The sequence below is a fragment of the Phyllostomus hastatus genome, unplaced genomic scaffold (assembly GCF_019186645.2).
Source record: "Phyllostomus hastatus isolate PE091 unplaced genomic scaffold, TTU_PhHast_1.1 phas_contig_38, whole genome shotgun sequence".
In the NCBI taxonomy this organism is placed as follows: domain Eukaryota; kingdom Metazoa; phylum Chordata; class Mammalia; order Chiroptera; family Phyllostomidae; genus Phyllostomus; species Phyllostomus hastatus.
The window spans coordinates 25,090,603-25,113,917 of NW_025333869.1; the positions used below are offsets into that span (position 1 = coordinate 25,090,603).

The 23,315-nt window shown below is 56.1% G+C and overlaps 1 protein-coding gene across 1 annotated transcript in view; it reads right to left on the reverse strand.

The window, feature by feature from the left end:
- CDH23 (cadherin related 23) overlaps positions 1-23,315 on the reverse strand; it is a 412,088-nt gene that overhangs the window by 63,971 nt on the left and 324,802 nt on the right. Inside the window, exons 28-37 of the mRNA XM_045841835.1 lie at positions 22,339-22,399; positions 21,333-21,481; positions 16,793-16,928; positions 14,847-15,235; positions 13,870-13,971; positions 13,551-13,553; positions 9,698-9,847; positions 8,550-8,678; positions 7,462-7,590; positions 6,479-6,706 (exon numbers count right to left, since the gene is read on the reverse strand). Coding sequence (XP_045697791.1) covers positions 6,479-6,706; positions 7,462-7,590; positions 8,550-8,678; positions 9,698-9,847; positions 13,551-13,553; positions 13,870-13,971; positions 14,847-15,235; positions 16,793-16,928; positions 21,333-21,481; positions 22,339-22,399 — 1,476 coding nt within the window. The remainder of the gene's footprint in view (positions 1-6,478; positions 6,707-7,461; positions 7,591-8,549; positions 8,679-9,697; positions 9,848-13,550; positions 13,554-13,869; positions 13,972-14,846; positions 15,236-16,792; positions 16,929-21,332; positions 21,482-22,338; positions 22,400-23,315) is intronic.

Here is a 23,315-nt window from a genome sequence, read left to right on the forward strand (position 1 = left end):
CAGCCCACAGAGAGCATGAACTGTCTAGCCCCTTTGCTGTACCCACTTTGCATCGTCACCTTTCTGTCCTGCATGGATGCCTGGGGTTAGGGTTAGGGTGAAGGTGTGAGTTCCAGGAGGGTGGCCATCCAATAACAGCCTGCGCTTTCAACTCGGTTGTAGAGCTGAGAACTGAAGCGCACGTAGCCCTGGGTGACGTGCTGAACCAGGATGTCAGAGTTCTGTTCTCTAGACTGCTCACAATTGGCAGGGACCTCTGACTTTCCAGCAGCTCCAGCTCTGGCACTCTGTCCGGGCCTACAGGAATCTCCTCCACCGCACTCCTTCCCTGAGCTTGTGCAGGCCGGGCTAGAGGTCTCACTTTGTTTTGCAGTTCTGATCTGTTGGCATGGCATCCTCGAATATATGTTGAGAGGGCTTCTGGAGTATCAATATAGCCTAACGAGAAAGCGCTGACACTGGTTAGCAGTGTCTGCCTTGGGCGCGGGGTAGAGAAGTGGCAGTGCGTGTGCCCTATCTTTGCCCTTTGTTTTTATACTCTGCTTTCTCAAAGCACGTTTACAGGTGTTATTACTTCTTTGATTTCCCCCTTGCCCACCAGAAATCCTTGAGAGGCTTTACTCTCTCCATTTAATGCATCAGAAAACTGAGGTTTCAAAAGGTTTGTGTCTTGTCACATGTGAATGAGGAACTGGGGCTAAAGCCCGGGTGTTCCGCTTCCCAGGCGAGTGCTCCTTCCTCTTCACTGAACTGAATGGTATTACAGGGCAGGCCTGGGACCTGCTTACAGCACATACCAGGGCCCTGGGAGCGGGGCCTGTGCCCACATACCCATGGCTCCACACCTTCCACGTTACTTCTTGCCGCTCCCCTTTCTGCCTGGCAGCCCTGAAGCTGTAGGGCTCCTGGTAGGTGTAGTGACCTCTGCACTCCACTTGCTTGCAGCAGGGGGTGGGGAGGGAGAAACTCCCAGCTACCTGCAGGGCCCTGTGTCTCTTGGAGGAACTGAGCCAGCTGCATGTGCAGCAATGGAGAGGCTGCAGAACATCCCTCAAGGAGCAGGGCTAAGGAAGGGTCTGAAATTAATTATAATGGCCCTGGCTGGTGTGGCTCAGTGGATTGAGTGCCGGCCTGAGGACCAAGATGTTGCTGGTTTAATTCCCAGTCAGGGCACATGCGTGAACTGTGGGCCAGGTCCCCAGCTGGGGGTGTGTGAGAGGCAACCGATCCATGTATCTCTCACACATCATTGTTTTTCTCCCTCTATCTCCCTCCTTTCCCCTCTCTCTAAAGAAAAATAAATACAATCTAAATAAATAAATAAATCATAGTGGGCCAGAGAAGGCCTGCTTACTGAGTGTCCAGCACAGGGAAGGGCCCAGGCTGGGCTTCCTGAGCTTGAGCCAGGGGAAGCAGGCTTCCCAAACAGCAGCAGGGTCCAAGATTAATAAACAGGAGAGCCCTCAGCCTAAATATATGAGGTGAGCTGCCAAGGGCAGTGTCCCCAGCTCTCATGGGGCTTTTGCTGGTGATTCCTGAACCAGAAGTAGGTAGATTTTCTGTCCTGCTTGGATAGGTGACTTCTGCAGGTCTCCACCAGCATACAACGCTAGGGCTGGAATTGTCGCTGGGACTATCTAACTGGCTGACTGTGATCTGTGTGGGAGAAAGGCCCAGCCAGGCCCTCCCTCTCCCTGTCCCCCTGCCAAGGTGCCTCTGTGGCTGGGGCTCAGCTTGTGACCTCCCAGTTGCCTTCCGTCCTTCCTCCCTGGGCCCGGCCCTTCCTTTTGCAGGGGCCTCCCTGACGGCCACTTGGACCTCTTCCCCAAGGCTGGCCTCCCTGCCTGTGGCCTGCAGCTAGCCCGAGCACTGAGGCTGAACAGTGACCTCCCCCGGCTGGGTGGCATGCCATTGTGTGACAGGCCTGGGCTGGCCCAGATGCCCCTTGCTCTGGGTGATACGGGGCTGAGAGCTGGGTGGGGGCGGCCTAGGCTGTTCGCAGGAACGTCCGGCTCTCGGGAAGCTGCGGGGTGGAGGGCCCAGGGAGAACAGAAAAATGTGAGGGCTCAGATACAGGGTTTCTCTTGGATTTGGGGAAGCCTTTGGTGGCTGAATCCAATGCCTCCTGCCTAGAGAGTCCCGTCCTCTAAGACATGCATACAGATGATGCCTTGTCCAGAAAACCTCCCCTGGCTCCTGACTGTGAGCTCCCAGCACTGTGTCACATCACAGATTGTCAACTCTGTTAATGTCCACCCCCCACTAGACTGTGGGCTCCTTGAGGGTAGAATTGTGCCCAACTCATCTCTGACTTCTTAGCATCTAGCATAGGCCTGGCATGTATATGGTGTTGAATGAATGAATGAATGAATGAATGAATCACTCTTACTTGCCCCTGTCCTACAGGAAGGATGGTCCTGTGCCAATGAGAGCTGGCTTGAGCCAGGCAGATAATTGCTGGTGGAAACAGGAGGATGGTGTGTGTGGGTCGGCTGGGTGTCTCTGGACAGATACATGCAGGGTTGCACCCACCCTCCTCACCCCCATTAGACCATGGGGACCTTTCCTGGAACCTCAGGATAGCTGGGCTGATGCTGCCCGGGCTCTGGCTGGTCCGGAGGGTTTGGGCCGATCTACTGCCTCAAAAACCCATCCAGTGCATCTGCCCAATACTGGAAAAGAACCCCCTCCCCACCCTGGAATTCATGGCCCTGGTGGGGGCGGTGGTTCACTATCCAGAGGTTAGAGTCTGGTCAATGGAGGAAAATCTTCAAGCATGTGCTATGGAGTCAAATGCCAGTCCTGACTGGGCACTGGCTGTAGGGCCCCAGCTTGCCAGCTCTGCCCCATCCTCACTTTGGCTTAGTGGGGCCAGCAGAGCGTGGAGGGGGCGCTGGAGAAATGAGTGGGACCAGCCCTTGGGGTATGCCCCAGACAGAATGCCGCAGGGAGGCTATGTAGAGGTGGAGCCCTGCTCTCAGCTCTGAGTGCTGCCCTGGGCCCAACTGCCTGCGGCTCCCCAAGTCCACTCCTGGTTATCACTTACTCTTAGGCCTTTGTTTGGGCTGATTCCTGGGGCCAGAACATGCTTTTCCTCTTTGCTGTGCTAACTATGACTGATTGACAAGACAGTGCAGGTGTCACCTCCTCCAGGAAACCTTCCCCAAACCCTGAAAGTGCTCCCCACTGCCCCATCTGTGCCTTGGCCTCCACACATGGACGTCCTATTGCCTCCCTTACTCGGCTGTGTTTCATTGTGCAGGGACCAGGTTGCCTTCATTTCTTCATCTCTAGTGCCTGGCCCACTGCAGGCATTCAGGGAACATCAGCTGAGTGAGTGAATAAATACACAAGCAAACGAATGAATGAACAAACTATAAATAAATGAACTATGCTTCTGGGATGGTTACTACCATTCTTCACTGGTGTCCCCTACAAAGATCAAATAAAAGAGAACTTTTCCAACCTGACGGTACAGAGCAGAAAGAAATGAAAGCATAGATTCTTTCTGGCGAAAAGTTTTTCTCCTATAAACCTTTCCCAGACGTTGTTCGTCTGTGTTAGGGTATCCCAGCCCAGGAGCTGCGTATACAGGGTTCGACAAAAGTAGTGGTGAGAACGTGAAACATAGAATCACTCTTGTATTTATTACTTATTCATTACTGTGTTACCTCTGATGCTGCCCGGGCTCTGGTGTGCTCACGGCTGTAAACCTGCTGCTCCCTGACCCTGTGTATTGCCCCCGATGGCCTCAGGGAGCCCCATCCCTGGTCCCACTCACCCTGAAGGTGTTTTCTGGAACCAGTGCTGGTGACCAAGGATGAAGAAGGCAGAGAAAGGGAAGCTGCACTTCTTACCACCCAACTTCCCACATTCCACCAGGGAGCTGGCAGGGGTTGAGCCCTGCCCCACAGAGGGCCGGAGCATCAGGGGCTGGGCGTGCAAAGGCAGCACTCGTGGGTCTCCCCAGGGCCGGGCTGGGTCTCAACAGAGGGCCTGGTAAAAAGATGGAAACTCTTCCTGGCTGTGGGGACCAGTCCCAAGTTCTATAGGGACTTCATGGGTAGCAGCCCACCCATTCTGGGTGCTTAAGTGTGGCTGAGATGATTTCCTAGTTCTCCAATGCCCATTTCTTCTGGGGACCCAAAGGAAGCCAGATGTTACCTCTAAAACTCAGGGTTTTATAATGTCATGGCTCTCATGGACTGCCACCTTGGAAAATTCTAGGACTGTGTGGTGTGGGGGAGGGTGGAAAGTCAAGGTGAGTGTGGTGTGTTCACTGGCCGAGGTCAGGGTGAGGGAGAGCAGTACAACAAATGCTATCAGCTGGCCATCCCAAATCTATTTCCCCCCTGCTCTTCACTAACAGAGCGCTGCTCTTGCTTGAGTCCATGATATATCTGACCTCCAAGTAATAATGGCCGATTCTGATATTCCTGTCTCTCATTTTTCTCAACCTGTCTTATAGCAACAGTGCCCATAGGAACCTCTTCTGGCTAACGAAACACAAGCAGAACTCTAGAGAGTAGTTCTGGAAAACCTTTTGCTTTCCTGATAAAGGGGCAGAATGGCTTGCATAGCTCTTTGTCTTTTTATCATTTCCTGACTTCATGCTGACATGATGGCTGGAGCTGTAGCAGCCATCTTGCAACCATGAGGGAAAGACCAAGAAGCCTTAGCTCTGACATTACTGAGTACAAAATCAACCTTTGTAATTCTCTCCAGAATTTTTGTTATGCGAGAAACATACGTTCTGATTTAGTTATGACTCCACAGTTAAATTACTGTTACTTGTAGCCAAACACATCTCTAAATGCTATTGGAGAGTGACCACAATGATTCTCCCTGAAGCAATGTGCAGTTAGAGAGGTGTTCTGTCCAAATTGTACCCTTTCCTGTCCCCACCTTGGTTGGTGATATGTGTCCTGCAAATGTGCCTCTCTTTGGCCCACTGGGTGTGAATGGCTGAAGTGATTAGTGGTGACATTGGGCAGCCATAGGCTAAGGATGCCCACAGGGTACCCAGAGACTGTTCCATTTCGTGGGATCCTCAGAATGTGGTTTCCTAGGATTGGCCCAATTCCACCATCCTGCTCAGAGACACTTCGGATAAAGAGCCCAGCCAGGACCTGCTCTGACCCCATAGTCCACAGTGCTGACATTGAAGGGGAAGGATCTAACAGAGGCCTCATTGACAGTCAGGGCCCCTAAGGTGGACAGATTTCAAGAATGCCCCCATATCTACACTCTTTGCAATGTGACTTTACAGTCCATTCCTTCAAAACAGAGTCCATTTCTCCACATCTTGATTCTGGGCTGGCCTTGCTACTTGCTTCGGCCAACAGAATGTGGCAGAAGTAACCTCACTCCAGTTCCAAGCCTGGGCCTCAAAAGCCTTTGCATGTTCTGCTGTCCCTCCTGGGCCCTTTCTAGCTCCATGCGAACAAGCAGGGGCTACCCTCCTGGAAGAGGAGAGAGAGCTCAATTGCCCTGTCACCATAGCTGATGGGCAACTGAGTCCCAGAGACATAACCATCCAAGTTATACCCAGCTAGCTGCCCTGCCACACGTGCAGGAGCACAGCTGAGAGCAGAAGAGTCACCCGGCTAAGCCAGCCTGCAGAACTGGAGTGAAATCAATGGTTGTTTTATGCTTCTTGGTTTGGTTTGGTTTGTAAGGCAGCAAGCATTATTGTGGTGATAGTTAGTTGATAGAATTCTCCTCCTCCTCGTGGTTTACCAAGCACTTCCACAGACATGAGCTAATTCAATTCCCCAAACACCACCTATGAAAGAGATATCATCTCCCTTTTGCAGATGACAAAGCCAATATTCTGAGAGGTTCTGACTTGCTTGTGATCATGCAGCCAGCTCCTAGTGCTCACAATTTTCTGCTCAATCTGCAAATTGCTCCAATCCCAGCCCTGGGCCCTAGACTCATCATCCACCACCCAGGCCCTGGCCTCCTTCTCTAACATTACAAACCGTGCAAACCTTGCACATTGCCTGGGGCAGTGGCCCTACCCATTCAAGCGTTAAAGCAGACTATGGATATTAGCCCCTTCCAACCCTGACATGTTGTGACAATGACGATGTATCACACGGACATGACATAGGGAAAGAGGCCAGAGGGCACCTTTTCCTGATTGGCACAGGGCACCCCCATATGAGTTAATGTGGCCGCTCGGGCACACGGCGTGGCAAGTGGAGTGGGGGCTGGCCAGGCCCCAAGGTACAGGCTCAGTCTGTAACCATCCCACAGAGCTGTGTGAGCAAAGAAGACTAAATAGAGACCCTAGCTTTTGCAGGTTTCTCTATAAATACTCGTAAGCCGAAGGATTAAAGGCACAATGAAGGATCTGTCAAGGGTTCCCCACCGCATGGTGTGTCCCATTCCCTCCCATCTTGTCACCCCCACACAGAGGGTTCAATTGCCCCTCTCCCATCTCCCTGCCCCGAGGCCGCCCCCTATCACTCACGGACAGCGTGGGGGTGCCCTCGTCCTCTACAGTGACCACCAGGTGGTAGAAGCTCTGGCGCTCGCGGTCGGGCGGGGCAGGCCGCGTGGAGATCTCGCCACTGATGCGGTCCATTCGGAATGTCATGTCCTCGTTGCCCTCGGTGATGTAGTAGGACAAAATGCTGTTGATCCCGATGTCACGATCGGTAGCTCTCACCTGGACCACAGCAGTACCCCCGCCCACGTTCTGGGAGGAGAGCGGGAGAGTGGTCATTCTGGAGTCAACGGGGAGCAAAGCCTAGCACCTGCTCTTGGGAGCCCGCGGGCCTCACCCGGACCTCCAGGAAGCCCTGCTGTCTATGCTGGCACCAGGAGGAAGAGGGTGAAGACAACGATGGCAAGCTTTCTGTGGGCACTGCTACATGCTGCGGCTGTGTTAACTCATCGACTTCCCTCCACAACCCCACACGTGAAGTCCTGGTGTCATCCCCACTTACAGATGAGAAAACTGAGGGGCAGGTAAGAAATGTGTGCAAGTCACACAGCCAGTTGGTGGCAGAGCCCGGGTCCAGCTTGCGGGAGGCTGGCCCGAGAGCTGACCTCTCACCCCTCTGCCGTCCTGCCTTCATGGACACCCAATCTGGCATGGTGCCCAGCACTGCTGGGCAGAAGTTCTCCTGGATGGGCTCAATTTTAGGGCCTAACCATCAATGAGCTGGTTTATTAAAAAGCAGCTTTCCCAGGGTAAACCTCAGTTTCCTGCTGGTGTGGAAGGCCACTTGCTTCTTTCCTTCTCCCCTCCTCACACCTACCACGAAGAGACACTGCACTCCCGAACCCAGCCCAGGTGTTAGGACTAGAATGATGAATAAGCCACTGCCCGCTTCCCCGAGATCTGAAAGACGAATGGGTCGGCAGACATTTAAACAGCTGCTTGCTGGTGGACTCGTGCCCGCTGTCCGACCTGGAGGCCTGTCTGTACAGGTGCGGAGGTGTCCTCACCTCGTTCACGCTGACGTTGTACCCAAAGGGGCTCTCGATCACTGGGGGGTTGTCATTGACGTCCAGGATGGTCACCTGCAGGATGTGGTCCTTCTTCCGTGGAGGGGTGCCACGGTCAGACGCCACAACCTATGAGGAAGGGGGCGACTGGAGTCAGGGCTAAATGGAGGGGTCAGGATTAGGAAAATGGACCTCAAAAGCACTATCTGCTCAGTGGGGAGGGCTGGGGAGTCAGACAGACTCGCCGGCCCATCCCTGCCCCCTGGGGGCCTACCAGCTCTGGGCTCTTTCTAAGGCTTTTACCTCCTGCCCCATGCTGTAAACAATTCTTGCCCAGTTCTTGTCTGATCTGGGACCCTCATTCTCAGTCTGACACGGGTATGCCCAGTTTTCACCCCCCAATCCTACCCCTGACTGTATTCTGGGCTGTGCCTGCCTGCGCAACTAGACCCAGAGCTCCTGCTTTTAGCTTCAAAGACCCCTGTTCCATGCACTTGGATGTGAACTCTGGCAAACAGAGACAGAGCCTCAGATGAGTTTCAAGCAGCCCGGACCTTGGACCTAGCCTGTCCCTGGGGGCCCTGGTGCTTCTGGGGGGCCTGCAGGGCAGCAGAAGGGCTCCAGGGGCTCAGGCTCCGCAGAGGCAGAGCCCTGGGGTCCCCAGAGACCCATAGGAAACACGGCGGCCACAGCCATTCAGCAATAGTGGTGGTCTTCGTGACGCCTCACCTCAGCGGAGGAAGGCCAGGGAGGGGTTTCTCTGCCCACTGCACAAGAGGGGAAACTGAGGCCCAGAGAGAGTAAACAACATGTGCAAGTTTCACACCGCGTTTGTGGAAGAGTCGGGGCCTGCCTGCTCTGTCTCCTGGCTGTCACGGCAGGGATGGGCGCCTCTGCTGCTCCTGCTCTGGCTCCGGAGCCCCTCCCAGGACACCGCTCCCGGGCTGGCCTCACTCATGCTCTTGGCCCTGAGGTGCTGCCTGCCCCACATTACTTGGTGACAGCAGGGAAGCTGACTACCAGGACATACAGATGGGTCGAGCGTTCTCCTGGACGGTCAACAGTGACCCTGGAGGGCCAGTCCCCACCTTGAGGATATAGTGGTCCAGCTCTTCTCTGTCCAGGGGCCTGGCCACAAACACTTCGCCAATGGAGTCATTGGTGGTGACAATCTCAAAGGCCCCGGCGATGTTGCCCGAGGCCAGGGAGAAAACCACCTGTGAGGGAGGAGAGTTTGTGAGTGGCAAGGAAGCAGGGAAGGCAGGTGTCCAGGTCAGGTCAAAGGGCATTCCGCCGAGCAGCTGGGCCCTCAGCTCAGCAAGGGCATTTGAGATGAGAGTGTGCTTTGTAGAAGAGTGATATCTCTCAATATGGGGGTGGCAAGCCCACTGCAGGGCCTGTGGCATTCCTGGGTGGGGCCGTCAGCACACTGGCCTAGGGCCCAGGAGGCAGGGGTGAGTTCCAAGGCACTGAAGTTGCCCAGGGCAGGGACCAGGAAGCACCGGCACTGCTGGAGCCCCTGCCTGGAGCAGGCCTGGGCCTGGTGTGACATGACTCTGTCCACCGGAGCTGTCCTTGTCAGTTCACAGACAGGAGGCTCGGAACTGTGAAACAACCGGTTATACAGTTTGCAAGTGCCCAAGAGAATGAGGGTTTGAATTTGCATGCTTCTGATCGCAAACCAATCTCTCCCAGTTTTGCAGAGGTGTGCTAGTATTTTAAAACCACCCCACCCGATTCATAAGACAGCTCAAGGCAGCGTGAAGACGGACATGCTCTATCACGCTTCCTTGTGTTCTAGGGGTGTCCAAACCTGGCGCATGGGGAGCACTTCCTGCTGTGGGGTGGGGCCTGAGAAGCAGGAGGGAGGGGAGTGTGTCCTCTTTCAGACCTGGGGCCCAGGAGGGCTGGCCCCACGGTGGGCACCCAAGGGCAGGGCACTCTGTGGTTTGTGGACAAGGGTGATAAAGGAAAGCTGAAGCCCTGCTGCTTGCAGCTTGCCCGGGGAGCTGAGCTGTGGCCTGTCAGCAGGCAGGGCCAGCTGCCTGCACAGCTCTGCCTCCCTGCCCTGACCACAGACTGGGATGAGGGGGAGGTGGTCCTGCCTAGGACTGGGCAGAGCCTGGATGAGCCCTGCCTCCTTCTCAGCAGTGGGTGGGGGGTGGGTAGCTCAGATGGCCCCCTCACACTGAGGGCCTGCGGGAGTCCCCTACTGAGAGAGCAGATCGATGCCTACCTGCCCATTGCTGCCGGCATCAGGGTCATGGGCCTTGACAGTGGCCACACGCTGGCCCACGGGGCAGTCCTCAGGCACGCTGATGGCCGAGTCTGAGGTGAAGTCAAACCGGGGACTGTTGTCGTTCTCGTCCAGCACAGTGATGTAGACCTGGCGGGTGGACGGTACTCGAGACCTGCTCCTCGTCCCCTTCCCGGCCCCACACAGCAGCGCCCTACCATGGGCCCACTGTGGACCCAACTCCCAGTCGGTTCTGGGACACCAGCTGGCCCGCAGAGCCGCCTGGGAGAATCCCGACGTTACTTGAAGGCCCAGAGCGTGTTTCCTCCCAGAACCTGGTGGGGGAGGGTGGCAGCGACTCCAATGCTGGGCTGCGTCTGCAGGGAAGGGGTCCCAGGGCCTCCGAGGGGGGGCCTGGGAGAACTGGGAGGCAGAGGCCCTGCCTAAACGGGAGGGAGGCTACTCAGCTCTACACCCATGGGGGTGCGCCGCACTGGCACTGGCCCCATTTCCTGTGTTTTGAGAGGAACTAGAAATAAAGACTTTTTAAAAATGGAATTAGGTGGTAATTAATACGAATTAAAGGAAAAATATGTGCAGGCTGTCTCCAACACATCTGACAGCCAGATACCGCCCGCAGGCCCCTTCGTTAGCACACCTGGAAACCGGGCTCCGGAGGAGAGGGGCCGCAGGTGGCTCAGGGGTCCCCATGGAGAGGGGACAGCTGGGGAAGAGAGAGGAATTTCTACCCACCAGATAAAAAGCAGGAGCAAGCATGGCGCACACAAAAAGCACATTGTTTAGTGTCTACCGCTCAGGCCCCAGTGTGGGGGCCGCCTCCAGCTCGCAGACGGCTGACGGCCACAGGCCCTGAGGCCTGAGCCGCAGGTGCCCCTTGGGTTCCCTGATGGGAGGGATGAAGTAGGGCCGGAGGAGGCTCCGATTTTAGGAATCCCAGCCAGGCCTGCTCCCCAGGCCAGACCACACCTTCCTCCTTGGACCTGGGGCTCTGGGGCTCACAGGCCTGCTTGCCTCCCTCAGGACCCCGTAGGGAGTCCACAGAACTTCACGTTCTGCCCAGGAGATTCATCTAATCTCTCTCCCAACCAGGTTTTCCCTTTTCTTCTCAGTCCTAGCCACTCTCCTCTATCTTTAAGTGGCTTTTAAAACCACAAGGCCATGAGCCCAGGCTTCGCAGCAGGACTGACCCCACTGCTCATGAGCTGTGTCATTTTGGAAAAAGTTATTCAACCTCTCTGATTTTCCATTTTGTCAGCTGAAAATAGGAATGAGAACACCTACAGCACCAGGATGCTGGGGTGGGGGTGGAATACATGAGCAAGCAAAAAGTTAAGGGGTGGCCCCTGCCTGGCAAGCAGGCATGACCTCGGGCACCTGAACTCTGCCCATCCACCATAGATTTTGCTCAGGGAGCTCCATGAGGTCCTGGAGCCCCCATGTGCTCACCTGTGAAGTGGGCATAATAATGCCCACCGCACTGTTCTCAGGGTGAAACAAGCCAGGCCCCTGTGCGCTGATGCTTCCTAAACTCTCCCCCTTGGACTGAGACCTTGTTTGCACTACCCATGCTTCCCCTCACTACAGGGCCTTTGCACAGGCTGCTTCCTGAGCCTGAAATGCTCTTATTTCTTGGCTGTGTAAACTCTTATGCTTTCTGGGGATCTCTGCATGAGGTACTTCCTCAGGGAATCCCTCCTGGGTTTCCTTGACATCGTGTTATCGGCTCTCTCGTGGCTAGTATTTCTTGGTGTGATAATTCCCTCCCATGATACCTTATGCTTCTGAGGGCAGGGGCCGTGTTGGATGTTAGTTTCCTGCTGTGCCCTGAGGCCAGCCCAGAGCCTGGCCCGCAGTGAGTGCCCCCTCTCTGATCACTGCTCTGATGGTCATGGTGTTAGTGAGGTTCTTGGTAGATGAGGAGGAAGGGCAGGCATGGAGGTCTGTGGGAGTTAGGCATGGGTCTGTGTCCCCACCCAGGGCCCCCTGGTCCAAATCTCCCTACCCTACCTGTGGAGGCTTGAGGGCATGGCACTCAAGAACTCTTACAGCTGAGCTCCTGCCCCCAGTCTGCCTTCCTAACGCCTCCCCACCCCTCTTGGGGCCCACGGGGGCTACTGGGACCAGGGAAGAGTCAGGTGTAGGTAAGCTGTGGTTTGGGGTTCCGGTCTCACAGAGGAAATGGTAGCACCCACTAAAAGGCCCCTCAGCCTGTCTCCGCCCTAGCACCTCAAACAAGCTTGGGGCTAACAGGGCTGAAGTATCTGGGGCAGGGGCCCCGGGAATCTCTGAGAAGCAGCCAGGGAGGGGGCAGGAGTTCTGCCTGGAAGAGGGTGAAGTGGCTGTGGAAATACAGGGGCCTGCATGGGAACGTGTGTCTGAAATGCCCTTGCCAGCCCATGCAGAGGAAGTGGGCAGGCGGTCTGGTCCAGGAAGGGGCTGCAGCAGCCTCGGGGGGAGCATCCCAGCTGCTCCTCAGTCTCTGCCTGTCCTCAGCCCCTGGACTTCTCACGACGGCAAGGGTGAGGGAAAACTGGCTTCGTGTAACCTTTCTGAGTCCTAGTTCCTATGGCTGGGAGGGCCAGGAGCTGTGGGACACAGGGCACCTGCCCACTGACCACCCGAGGGCTCTGCTCATTGGCTGCCCTCTGGGACCCTTGCGGGGTGGAGGGGAGCTGTGTCGGTGCAGTGCAGCTTGTGGCCTCACATGCCCCCAGGCTGGTCCTCTGGATGGAGGGGGCTTTGGGGTAAGGCCAAGCCACAACCAGGGCCCTTGGAGCCAGGCCCCTGCAAGGGTGAAGGATCCAAAGCAGCTGTACATGGCTCTTAGCCTGGATACTTAGTTGGCTCCTGTCCTGTTAGGCTGATGTGACAGAGATGCAGTGAGGAGTGAAAGTGTGGCTGTAACAAGGCTGGCAATGAGCTAGAAGCCTCGTGTGGTCTGCAGTTGGCCTCAGACAGGACTGGCTGGTACCCATGCCAAACTGATGGCTGACTGTTCTCATTCTCACTGTAGGGTGCCACCTCACGGAACCCCTCCCCTGGGACCACCTCCATTTCAACCCCCAGCCTGAGGGCACATGCCTGCCCCTCTTACCCTCCTAGGAACCTCTGACCTGCGGGGTCGCCCTCCCTGAAGTGCCCCAGCACATGGTCTCCCCTGCCTTTCCTTACAGCAGTGGAGGGCCATGACTCACACCACGACCATGGCCACCCTTGCCCAGCACTCCCCAGGCTCTGGCACTGTGAGCTCCTTTGCACAGTCACTGTAGTGTAACACAGAGAGAGCCCCTAGAGAGGGAGGGGCCCCTTTACAGATTCTACTCCCATCACACCTCTCTCCCAGACTAGTTGACAAAGTGCTTCCTATCCACTATCTCCTCTACCGCCTTCCTCACATCTTCTGAAGAAAGCAGGGCTGCTGGCCTGATCCTTATTTTAGACCCAAGGAAAGGAAGCACAGAGAGGCTGAACAACTTGTCTGTGTCACACAGCTGAGAAGGGGCAGGGCTGGGGTGAGGCCTCAGTGTTCCTTTCATTGCGTGTCCCACTTACTCCTTGTTAGAGCACCCTCCACCCCAGGGTCCCATGGAGGCTCAGCAGGACACAGAGGGCAGACAGGGCAGAGCTGGATGTGGGGTATGTGCCCAAGAAGGGCCTGGACTCGGGTGAGGGAGTGGATGAATTGGGACAGTTGTGAAGGGTCTGAATGGGGACCCACTGCACGCGTCTTCTCTTCGGGGGAGGCAGGAGGGCCCAGCACCATGCAGGGCCCGAGCCAACACTGGCCACAGCCAGTGTCCCAGGGGAGAGTCCCAGCCCACAGGCTACTCACCTTCTGCAGGTACAGCCGAGAGAAAAGGAAGAGAGAAGGCAAAAATGCGGATGGTTAGTAGTCTGCAGCTCGTCCACCTCCCGTTTCTGGCAGTGGACTGTCAAGGAGGCACTGCCCCACCCCCCACCCCATCTGAGGTCTCATCCCGGCCAGGCTGCCCCAGAAGGCATTGCATGACCGGCTGCAACACCACCCCATGGCTGTCGAAACCCTCACCTGCTACCTGGCTTGCACATTGGGTGATTGTGAGGATGGGGTTTGGGTGCCTTGGGTGGTGATGGGTGGCATCTGTGGAGCTCTCACCCGGGGACCCACTCACCACAGTGGAGTCTGCTTTGGGGCCGCCATCATCCGCCACAACTGTCAAGGTGTAGAAGTCAGCTTTCTCCCGGTCCACTAGACCCTTGACTGTGATCACACCCTGCAGGGAGGGGTCCAGATGGGTGAGTGACAACATTGCACCCACCGGGCAGAGCCTGTCCCACCCCCAAGCAGTCCCATGCTTCGGCCAAACCAGACTCTTCACTAACCCCAAACATTCTGTCCCACTGTTCTGCCTCCACAGCCCTCCCTCTGCCTGACAGGACTTTTCTGTGAAGCTCTGTAGGTTGGAATCCTGCTGCTCTCCCAGTCTCACTCAGATGCCACCTCTTCCGTGGAGGCTTCCTGCTTTCCCGGCCAGGAACGCTCACCCCAGAGACGCTGCATTACACCGCTATTGTAGTTCTTTTCACTTCTTCCCTTGTGGTGCTCTGACTTGTACCCTTGATTATTCCTACTTCTTCTCCTTCTAGCCTGAGAACTCTCTGGGGACTGGGAAGGATCTTGTTCACCTTTGTATTCCCAAGGTCTGGTACATTGTAGTGATTATTACCATGCCCATTTTTGGAGAAGGGGTTCTTACAAAAAAGCAAAGCAAAGATAAAAGAGCAAGAGCCAGGCAATAGATAACAGAGAACTGCACCACACACCTTGCTAAAACTAGCTATTGCAATGAAACACAAAATTTATACTGGAGCTTCCTAACAGCCAAGGTAAAAAGGGAAACACAATGACTCAAATAGCTTTCATTATCCAGTAATAAGAAGGACATCAGGTTGCCTAGGTATAAACCTTACCTTACCCCTGAATATTAAAAGGGATATATTGCAGGGATGTTTATCTCAAAGAGATAATGACAAAGAGGAGAATGCCATATGTATAGAAGAAGCTTCATAAGCGTTGGTTAGCTTTAAAAGGGTCAAGCTCCCTGCCTGTAGGGAGAGCCCTTGCTGTGCCCACCGCAGCCTCCCTCACCGTGTAGGTGTCTATCTTGAAGAGGGCTTTGGCCTGGGCACTGGTGTGGGCGTCAAAGCGATAGGTGATCTGGTTGATGTTGTCGATGGAGTAGGCCTGGACCCGCACAATCTCAGTGCCCAGTGCCAGGTTCTCCAAGATGGCTGCCTCATAGGAGGCGTTGGAGAACTGCACGTCCTCATCCAGCTCGTTGAGCAGTGTGATATAGACGCTGCAGAAGCCCTGGTTGAAGGGCGGTGCCTGATCGGTGGCGGACACATTCATCAGGTAGCTGGTCTTGGTCTCGTAGTCCAGGTAATCCACAGTGATGATAAGCCCTGTGCTCTCGTCGATCTCGAACTTCCCCTCTGCGCCTGACAGGATGCGGTAATTTACCAGGCCACCGTCCCCTGCAGGAGGACACGAGAGGTTGTGCAGTCCCAGATGGGGGTGGGGCTTCCCTGTGGCTTCCCAAGGTGTCCACAGCACACCTGATGCTGTCCCTGAGGGACAGGGTGAGGGGCCGTGGTTGGTCTACCCAGGATGCACTGCTCCCCACCTCTGGCCTGAATTGTCCTAAGGGATGCAACAGAGGACAGGGTCAAGGTCTCTGTGGATGGCAAGGCCCAGAACACACTGTTGACCCGCTCTGGGGACTCAACAGCCTGGGCAGGAAAGATACGCCAGAGTGGCTTTGCTCCCGGAGCTTCAACATTTAAGCTCAAGCACCTCCCTTGGGTATTTGGACAGAGAGGGTGGGGACAAAAGGGATCTCTTGTAGTGAGGGCGTTGATTTAAAAAGTGTTTGACTAACCAGGGCAGTGTCCTCAGTGGTGACCAAGTCTTCATTTGGTCCCTCCAGCCACAGATTTCCAGTGCCAGACTCACCTCCCATTTCCCCAACTCCTTCACTCCACATGCCTGGGTCTTAGAATGCTTCCTTCAGCCAGGAGCTAGAGGTGGAATTCCTTAGCCCGAGTCCACAGGCTTACAGGGGAATGGTCACTAAACCACCTAGGAAGTCCCAGCCTTCTTTGAAATTGCTTTGCAAAACTCTGAATTGATGTGCATTTTTCTGAGGAGGGATCCATGGCTTTTACTTGTTTCTCAAAGGAATTCCTGGCCCAGAAAAGGTCATGAACCCCTGGGCATGTGACCTGAACTGTACAGATGGGAGAGAAACCCACCTGAGAGTGCTCGGACCTATTTCTCTTTCCACCCCATCCTGTGCCTCAGGTTGGCAGAAATGCTCACAGGGCTGGGCTGGGCTGGGCTGGGCTGGGCTGGGAGCCACCGGTGCAGCTGATGATAAGGAAGCGCAGGAACTGGGAAAGTGGGAGCAGCTCAGAGAGCCGCTGGGGGCGGGGGCAGCAGACCCCCAGGAAAGAGCTCCTCTCTGGTTGTATCTCTGGCCCACACAGCCAGGCCTCATGAAGAGGGCCACAGTGACCCGGCCACCTTCTCCTTCATTTTGCACTGCTCACTGTGGCTACTTCTGGGGCTCGGGGCTCTGGGCAAGACCCAGGTTCCCTTCAGGGCAGACCACTGTCCTACAGAACGGGGCACAGTGCCTGTGAAAGCCTGTGTGTGCCAGGCCCAGGGCTGACGTGGGCGGGGGAGCAGGCCTCGGCCAGCTTTCTGCCATGCCCTCTGCCTCTCCCAGCCCGGCCCCTCACCAAAGGCCAACAGGGAGCTGCCAGGTCCTGTGACGACAAATCTGGACTTCCCAAACTTGTGACCTCTCCTCTCTCCAGGTAGAGACTGGGACAACTCCCCCTGACTCCAGCCCTCCTGGTCCTGGGCGTCTGGTGAAGAAGCCACCAAGACTATCCTAGGAGCTGCTCCCTGGCCTGGGGGCAGCTGAAGGGGGAGCCTGAGGGGCCCTGGGGATGACCGGCCCTCCAGGAGCAGGAGGAATTTAGCTGGGGAGGGTCGCTCTGGGAAGGAGACTCCCCGGCTGGCCTCACCAGTGTCTCGATCTGTGGCTTTGACGACGATGACGGAAGTGCCAATGCCTGCAGTCTCCCGGAGCGCCAGGCGGCTGTACTGCTGCTGCGTGAACACCGGGGCCTCGTCGTTGACATCCTCCACGTACACTATCACCTGCGGGAGCCGGCCCAGAGGGGGAGGTCAAGCTGGGGGAGGCCAGGAAATCCCGGAGCTGGGACCCTGGGCCTGCGCCTGCGGTGAGCTGCCAGGAGAGGGCCTCTGGGCTGTCTGGCTGCTTACCGTGTCCCCCCACCTTGCACAGCACGCAGCACGTGGCAGGTGCTCAAACGTCATTTGTTAAGGAACGAAACTTACCTTGCTCTTGACTCTGCTACTAGCCCTGTGAGAACCTGTGACTAATTAGTGAATCTTGTGGGCCATCGAGTTTCTCAGTTATGAAACAGCAATTATCGATATAATAATTCACGCCCCATGTCGCTCCTAGGGCCGTTATGAAGACGAAATGAGCGAGGCCCTGCCAAAGTGCTTGAGAAGGTTCAAAGTGACCCCATTCAAACACTTAAATGTGTCTGGGAGAACTGACATGAAAACGTTCATCATGACTGGAGTGGAGGGTGTCACTGCTCAGACCCCTGCGGATTCTAGGGCACCGCCCGGGCACTCTCATTGCCAGCACAGCGCCTACCCAGGCTGCCGGGACCCGCACGCCCAGGGTGCCAGAAGGGCTTGGGCGTTAAGTCCCTGGGGGCCGCCCTCGCCACGGACGGATGGGTGAGCGGTAGAGATTCCCCAGCTTCCTGGGCCCGACTGGGGCAGCCGAGGTGACTCTCTCCAGACCTCCCTGTGGGGCTGAGTCGAAGTCCCCTCTGTGCCACTTTGCTGCCTGCCTTTCCTTGCTGGTCCCAGGGGCCTTTCCAGTTTTTCCTGGGACACTTCCTATAATCACGGTCATACTAATCCTTGTGTTCAGATTTGCTTCTGGGGAGCCGGCCCGAGATAGTGGCTGTTTCTGAATTGTGGAATTATGCATAATTTTCATCACTGCTTATCTGCACTTCCTAATTTCTCTTTAATGACCATGTACATCTTGCATTACAAAAATAAAACCATTTTAAAGATATTTGAGGAGGGATGTCTGTGGCTAGAGATGAGCAGCACTCCCTCCTTTTTGCCGCTGCCCCGCCCCCGCCATACTTGAGCACGGGCGGGTGTGGCCTAGCCACCGGCAGGACCTGGGCTTTGTTCAGAAGAACTGGTGAGGTGGGGAGGGGAGTTAGAGCCGCTGGCTGCATATCATCAGTACTGTTGCTCAAGGAGCTGTAGGGAGACCCAGGGCTCATGCCTCTTTTTTCCCCCCATATGGGAAATAGAGGCCCAGAGGTGGGGAAGGACCTGCCCAAGGCCTCACAGTGAGTGAGAGGGCTGGAAAGGGAGGGTGGGATCTTCTGGTTCCCAATCTACCAATACTGCTACTCTTCACATTGCGTTGGGGGTAAGCTGCCCCAGGCAGGAGGGACACCTTCCTTCTAGCCTGGCAGAGCCAGGGCCAGCAGACTTGCCGGCAGAGGGAGAGGGAGCATGTGGGGCCGGGGCCGGGCAGTGATGCGCAACGCAGACTTCACACGTGGCCACAGCACTGACGGCGGGGTCGAGGCGCAGGCTGTCTGAGAACGTGAATATTGGTTCCTGACTGATGGCAGCTGCTGGGGTCAGCCCTGGCTTCTGTTCTGGGTTTAGCTGGGAATTAGCTGGAGAGAAGTGAAGGGTCTTCGTTATAAGCAGAAATGGTGGCCTGATGGGTAGAGAACTCTGGGGTGGGTGGGGTGGCAGAGGGAGGGGAAGGGGAGGCATATGGGGATCAAGGGTTCTCTACTCCGCTGCTCCAGGAGTTCCTGGAGCCCTGCTGTGTCATTCTGTTTTTGCACCCAAACACCCAGAACCCACTATGCAAACTGGAGGGCCTACCCCAGAGCACAGCTGCTCACAAGCCAGAACCTCCTACTTTTGGCTTCCCCAAGAATTTGGCTGGGGAGATCCTGGGTGGGGTGGGTGTTGGGGGGAATTTGCACAGATGAATTTTGGGAACTCACTTTCCATAAACAGAAACTAACTGTCCATCTTTCAAAACGGTAAGCCTTCTCCTTCCTGAGTCGGCTCGTCCAAACAGCCAAGTCCAAGGGTTCAGGGGGAAAAACAGGGCTAGGGTGTGGCCCGTCCTCCAGCAGGCTGGCTGCATGCCACTCTCCTCCTGTTGGTTTCAGCCTTGTTTTTAGCAGCAGAGACAGGGGGCAAAATGGTGTGTGGTTTGCAAAGCTGAGACACACAGATGTACAGGAAACACACGGGCCTGCCAAATTCTTGCTGAACAGGAGGGTTCAGCTGCCACACTGCTGGGCTTAGCCCTGCTTTCTCTCCGGTGCTGTGCCCTCCAACGGGGGCAGGACAGAAAACATGCGCACCAGGGACGTGCATGGGAACCCTCAGTCCCTGCAAGGACCGTTGACTCTGCGCTCTCTGGCCCTTCCATCTGGGCTGTCCCTGGTCTGTGCAGCGGGAACTGGAGACTATGGGCGGTCCCTGCAGACCACCTCTGCAGCTGCCGGGAAATGAACCCAGAGCAAAACTGAAGTCCCCACACTGTCTTCAGAAAGGGCTCAGGGTGTGGGGTTGTATGCTGCAAGGGTCATCCAGCCCCCACCCCAGGGGCCAGCTCCCAAATTCCCACCTTACAAATGGCTCTTGGGGCTAGAGTTCTGAAGGGCCTTGTGCAAGGCAGCCTGGGGCTGTGGTCACGAAAACAGACCTGAGCCGACGGCCTGGTGTGAAGACTGGCTCTGCCTTTACTGCTCTGTGACCCTGAACACATTGGCTGATCCCTTTTTTGCCTCAATCTCCTCACCTCTGAAATGGGTACAATAACAGTGCTTACTTCATAGGGCTGTTATGAGGCTTAAATGAGGTCAAGTACATGACGTACTTATAAAGGTGCCTGGCACAGACTAAGTAGTATGTGAGGGTTCATCAGTCCTCGGGGTTCCTGGGGAGAGGAGCAACAGGAGCTGGCCCAGCAGGCACGGCTGTGAGCATCCCAGCCCCGCATGGATCTGTGGCCCAACTTTGGTCTGTTTTACACAGTGCCTTGAGGTGCTGGACAGCATTTTGTTTAAGATTTGTGGCTTTAAAATGTTTGCAGCCACCATGCCTGGACACTGACAGGAGCAGGCCGTGGAGAGAGCTGCTCACCTGCTTCTCGGAGGGTGAGGAGTGAGGGGGCTGGGAGGAGGGCTGTGGTTAGGCAGCTCGAGGCCCTGGGAGCCAACCAAAGCTGTGCTGACATCAGTCACCCCGTGTGGCCTGAAGCAGGCTCTGACGGGAGTGGATCGTGTGAATAAGCAACACACAGTCATGCAGATGAGCTCGATCGTGTGGGGCCACCCATGAGCACCCAGGTCACTGTGCTTTACCCTCGGTCACCAGGGCTCTGGAGCTGTTCCAAGCAGTCCTGAGGTGTAAAAACCCAAGGGGCCTGCCCGACTCAGCCACCTCCGCAGGTGCAGCTCTCACCTGGTGGGGCAGTCCTGAGGACCCAGGCTTCCTTTCCCATCTCTGCCGGGCGGAGGCTGAGTCACTTGCCCCCTACCTCCCCTGGCGTGTGACGGTGACCCCCGCAGGCCTCTGCTCATTGTTTCCAGCCAGGGGAAACAGCAGGTGGAGATGGGGCTGATAAGAAGAGCCGATTCTGCCTCACTCAGTTCTGGGTAAAAGTCCCTCCACCTGACTTTTCCCATCTCCCTCCTACTCTCCACCTCTGGGGTGTGACTCACTTTCCACCTGGTTTACGGGAAGCCTCGGTGAGAGGCTGAGCCTGCAGTGGGGGGAGGGTGGGGTGACCTGGAGAGGTCGTTTCAGTCCTCTCCCTGCTGCTGGGCCGGACGGTACGTAACCTGGCCCTGCCGGTGGGAATGTCTGCATCTGTTTTTGACTATCCAGGAAGATGAAGACTGATCTCATTTTAGCTGCCTGAGAGAGGCCCGAGGTTAGGGTGGGCAGAAAAGAATACATTTGAAGGAGCAGGTGGGATGTTTGGGGAACATTTTCAGTGGAAAGGGCACTGGACTTGGACTCAAAAGACCTGGGCTCTGAGATCTATCGGTAATGATTTTTCTGTGCCTCAGCTTCCTTATTTCTAAAATGAAGTGGGCAACACATACATCTCTCAGATCACAGACGTGAGATCTCTCGGCTCACCCCAGAGAGCTGCGTGGGTTGGTGTGGTGAGGACGCCTCGTTTATCCTATCACTGACCCCCTTCCACATCTGGAGAAACTGAGGCTCAGGACACAATGACACATCCGAGTCCCCAGGCCAGCACCCTGAGCCCCAGGAGTCATTTGGAACCCAGATCAGTGGCAGCCTTGTCCTGCCGGGCCCCCAGTGGGAGATCCAGTCCAGCTGTGGCTGTGACCCAGCCCTGAGGTCAGCGCAGAAGGGGATGTGGGGCTTTATAACCCGATGGCTGGCCACCTGAGAGCCACCCCAGTGCGCCCCCGGCCTCACCCTGACGGAACTCCGCATGGGGCCCAGGTCATGGTTGTAGGCCTCCACCATCAGCACGTGGGATGAGTCCTGCTCCCGGTCCAAGGGCCGGGGCCCTCGCTTCAGGAGCCCACTGCTGACATCGATCCGGAAGTTGTTGCCATGGTTACCTGTGTGGAGAGTCAGATGAGATACATGGGCTCTGTCCTGGAGCAGGATCCTCGGGGGATTGTAGGGATAAAGAAGGGGGGTCCAGCCCCCAGAGTGCTGACCCTGCTCAGAGGTCTCAGGAGCTTGGCTGAAGCCCACAATGGTAAGCAGGCCTCTGTCTCACGCTGCCCTGGCCTGGATGGATTTGAGGGAGGGTGTAGAAATTTACTCTGTACCCTCCTAAAGGGAAGCCTGGGGACCCCTGATACCCCATACCCAGAGGTCTCAATAGAATCAATATTTCAGAGGGATCTGGGCACTACAGAAAGAGGGGCCAATCCAAATTCTGTGGGTGGTGGAAGCCAGGACTTGGTGGGCCTATTTGGGTTGGTCTGGCATCCATTCTCAGGTCTTGTAGTGACAGCAACTTGATTTTTCTCCGGGGATCTGCCCTCCGCCACTCTTAGTCCATGTGCTTTGTGACTCATTTTGGGAAGCTGGGGGCACTGCCCCAGTGTCCAAGCCAATAGTGATTGGTTAAGGAATGGGCACATGACACATGTTGGGCCAATGACAGTCTCTGGGGAGCTTGCTGCTGAAGGCTGCCCTGGTCCCCCAGACCCCCCTCTGTTAGGACGATGTCCCACCGTGGGACATGAGGAACTTCAGGAGCAAAGCAATCAAGTGTGGCACCTAAACTTAAAAGACATCCAACATGGCGCTAGTGTTTGGAGAATGTCCCTGCTCCCTCCCTCGGGCTCGCCTGTGTGTACAGCACCAGGGCCTCCTGGGCTTTGCCTCCCAGACCCCTGGGAGCCCAGAGAAGCTCTACCCAGGGGGAGGGCTGGCCCCTGCCATCCTAGGGCAGCCCACTCACCCTGAAGGATGCGGTACCACACACGCCCGAACTCGCCCTCGTCGGCATCTGTGGCCTTTAGCTGAGGAAGAATGATATAAGGTAAGTCTTTGAATTCCACCCCACAGGAGAGAAGATGTTTTTGGAGTCCCTCTTCTTCCCTCCACACTGCCCCCAGCCTGTCCTGCCTACATCTGTGGTTTTGCACAGAGGCTGGGGTGTGGGATGGGAGAGGGACACGTCTGTCTTTCTCATCCCCCACGAGGTCTCCATGCTGCCCTGTCTGTGGCAGGGGGGCTGCCAGCTCTGTTCTCTGACCCCCTCCAGGGTCATGGGGAGGACAAGGAGAAGGTGGGTGATGGACCCAGGCTTGACTAGGTTGGCTCATACCTCCACGGTTCCCTCCTTCAGCCTTTTGAGCTCCCAGGAACCTCACCCAGGGTGCTGAATTGCGTGGCTACTTGGCTGGGTGACCCTGGCCAGGCCATACCTCTCTGGACCTCGGTTTTATCATCTGAGGGAGGGGGGCTGGATGAGATGACCCCTCGGTCATCTAGCGGACTTTGACAGTCCATGGAAGGCTCCCATCCATTTGGGGCTGTGCAGAGAATGCTTCTTTTGCGGCTGAGGACTAAGAATAGGAGGAAGAAGCTAAATATCCCAACTAGGGTTCCAAAAAAGGTGGGGGGGGGCCCAGGTTCAGGTCTTGGGCGGAGCTACAACTTCCCCCTCTGTTATATTTCCAGGAGCTTGGGGGTCCTTGATGGAGAAGTTGCTTAAGACTTAGGCTCCTAAGGAGGCAGCTTGTTGCCAGGGAAGCTCTGGTTTCTAGAAAGAAAGAAGGTTGGGGGAGGAGCGTGTATGTGCGTGTGGGTGGGTGTGGGGTGGGGGTGTGGAGGGGGTGCGTGTGCGGGGTAGGGGGAGGCTGGGTGTGGGGGAGTGTGAGGGTGTGTGGGGTGTGTGGGTATGTGGGGTGTGGGTATGTGGGCTGGTGGGTG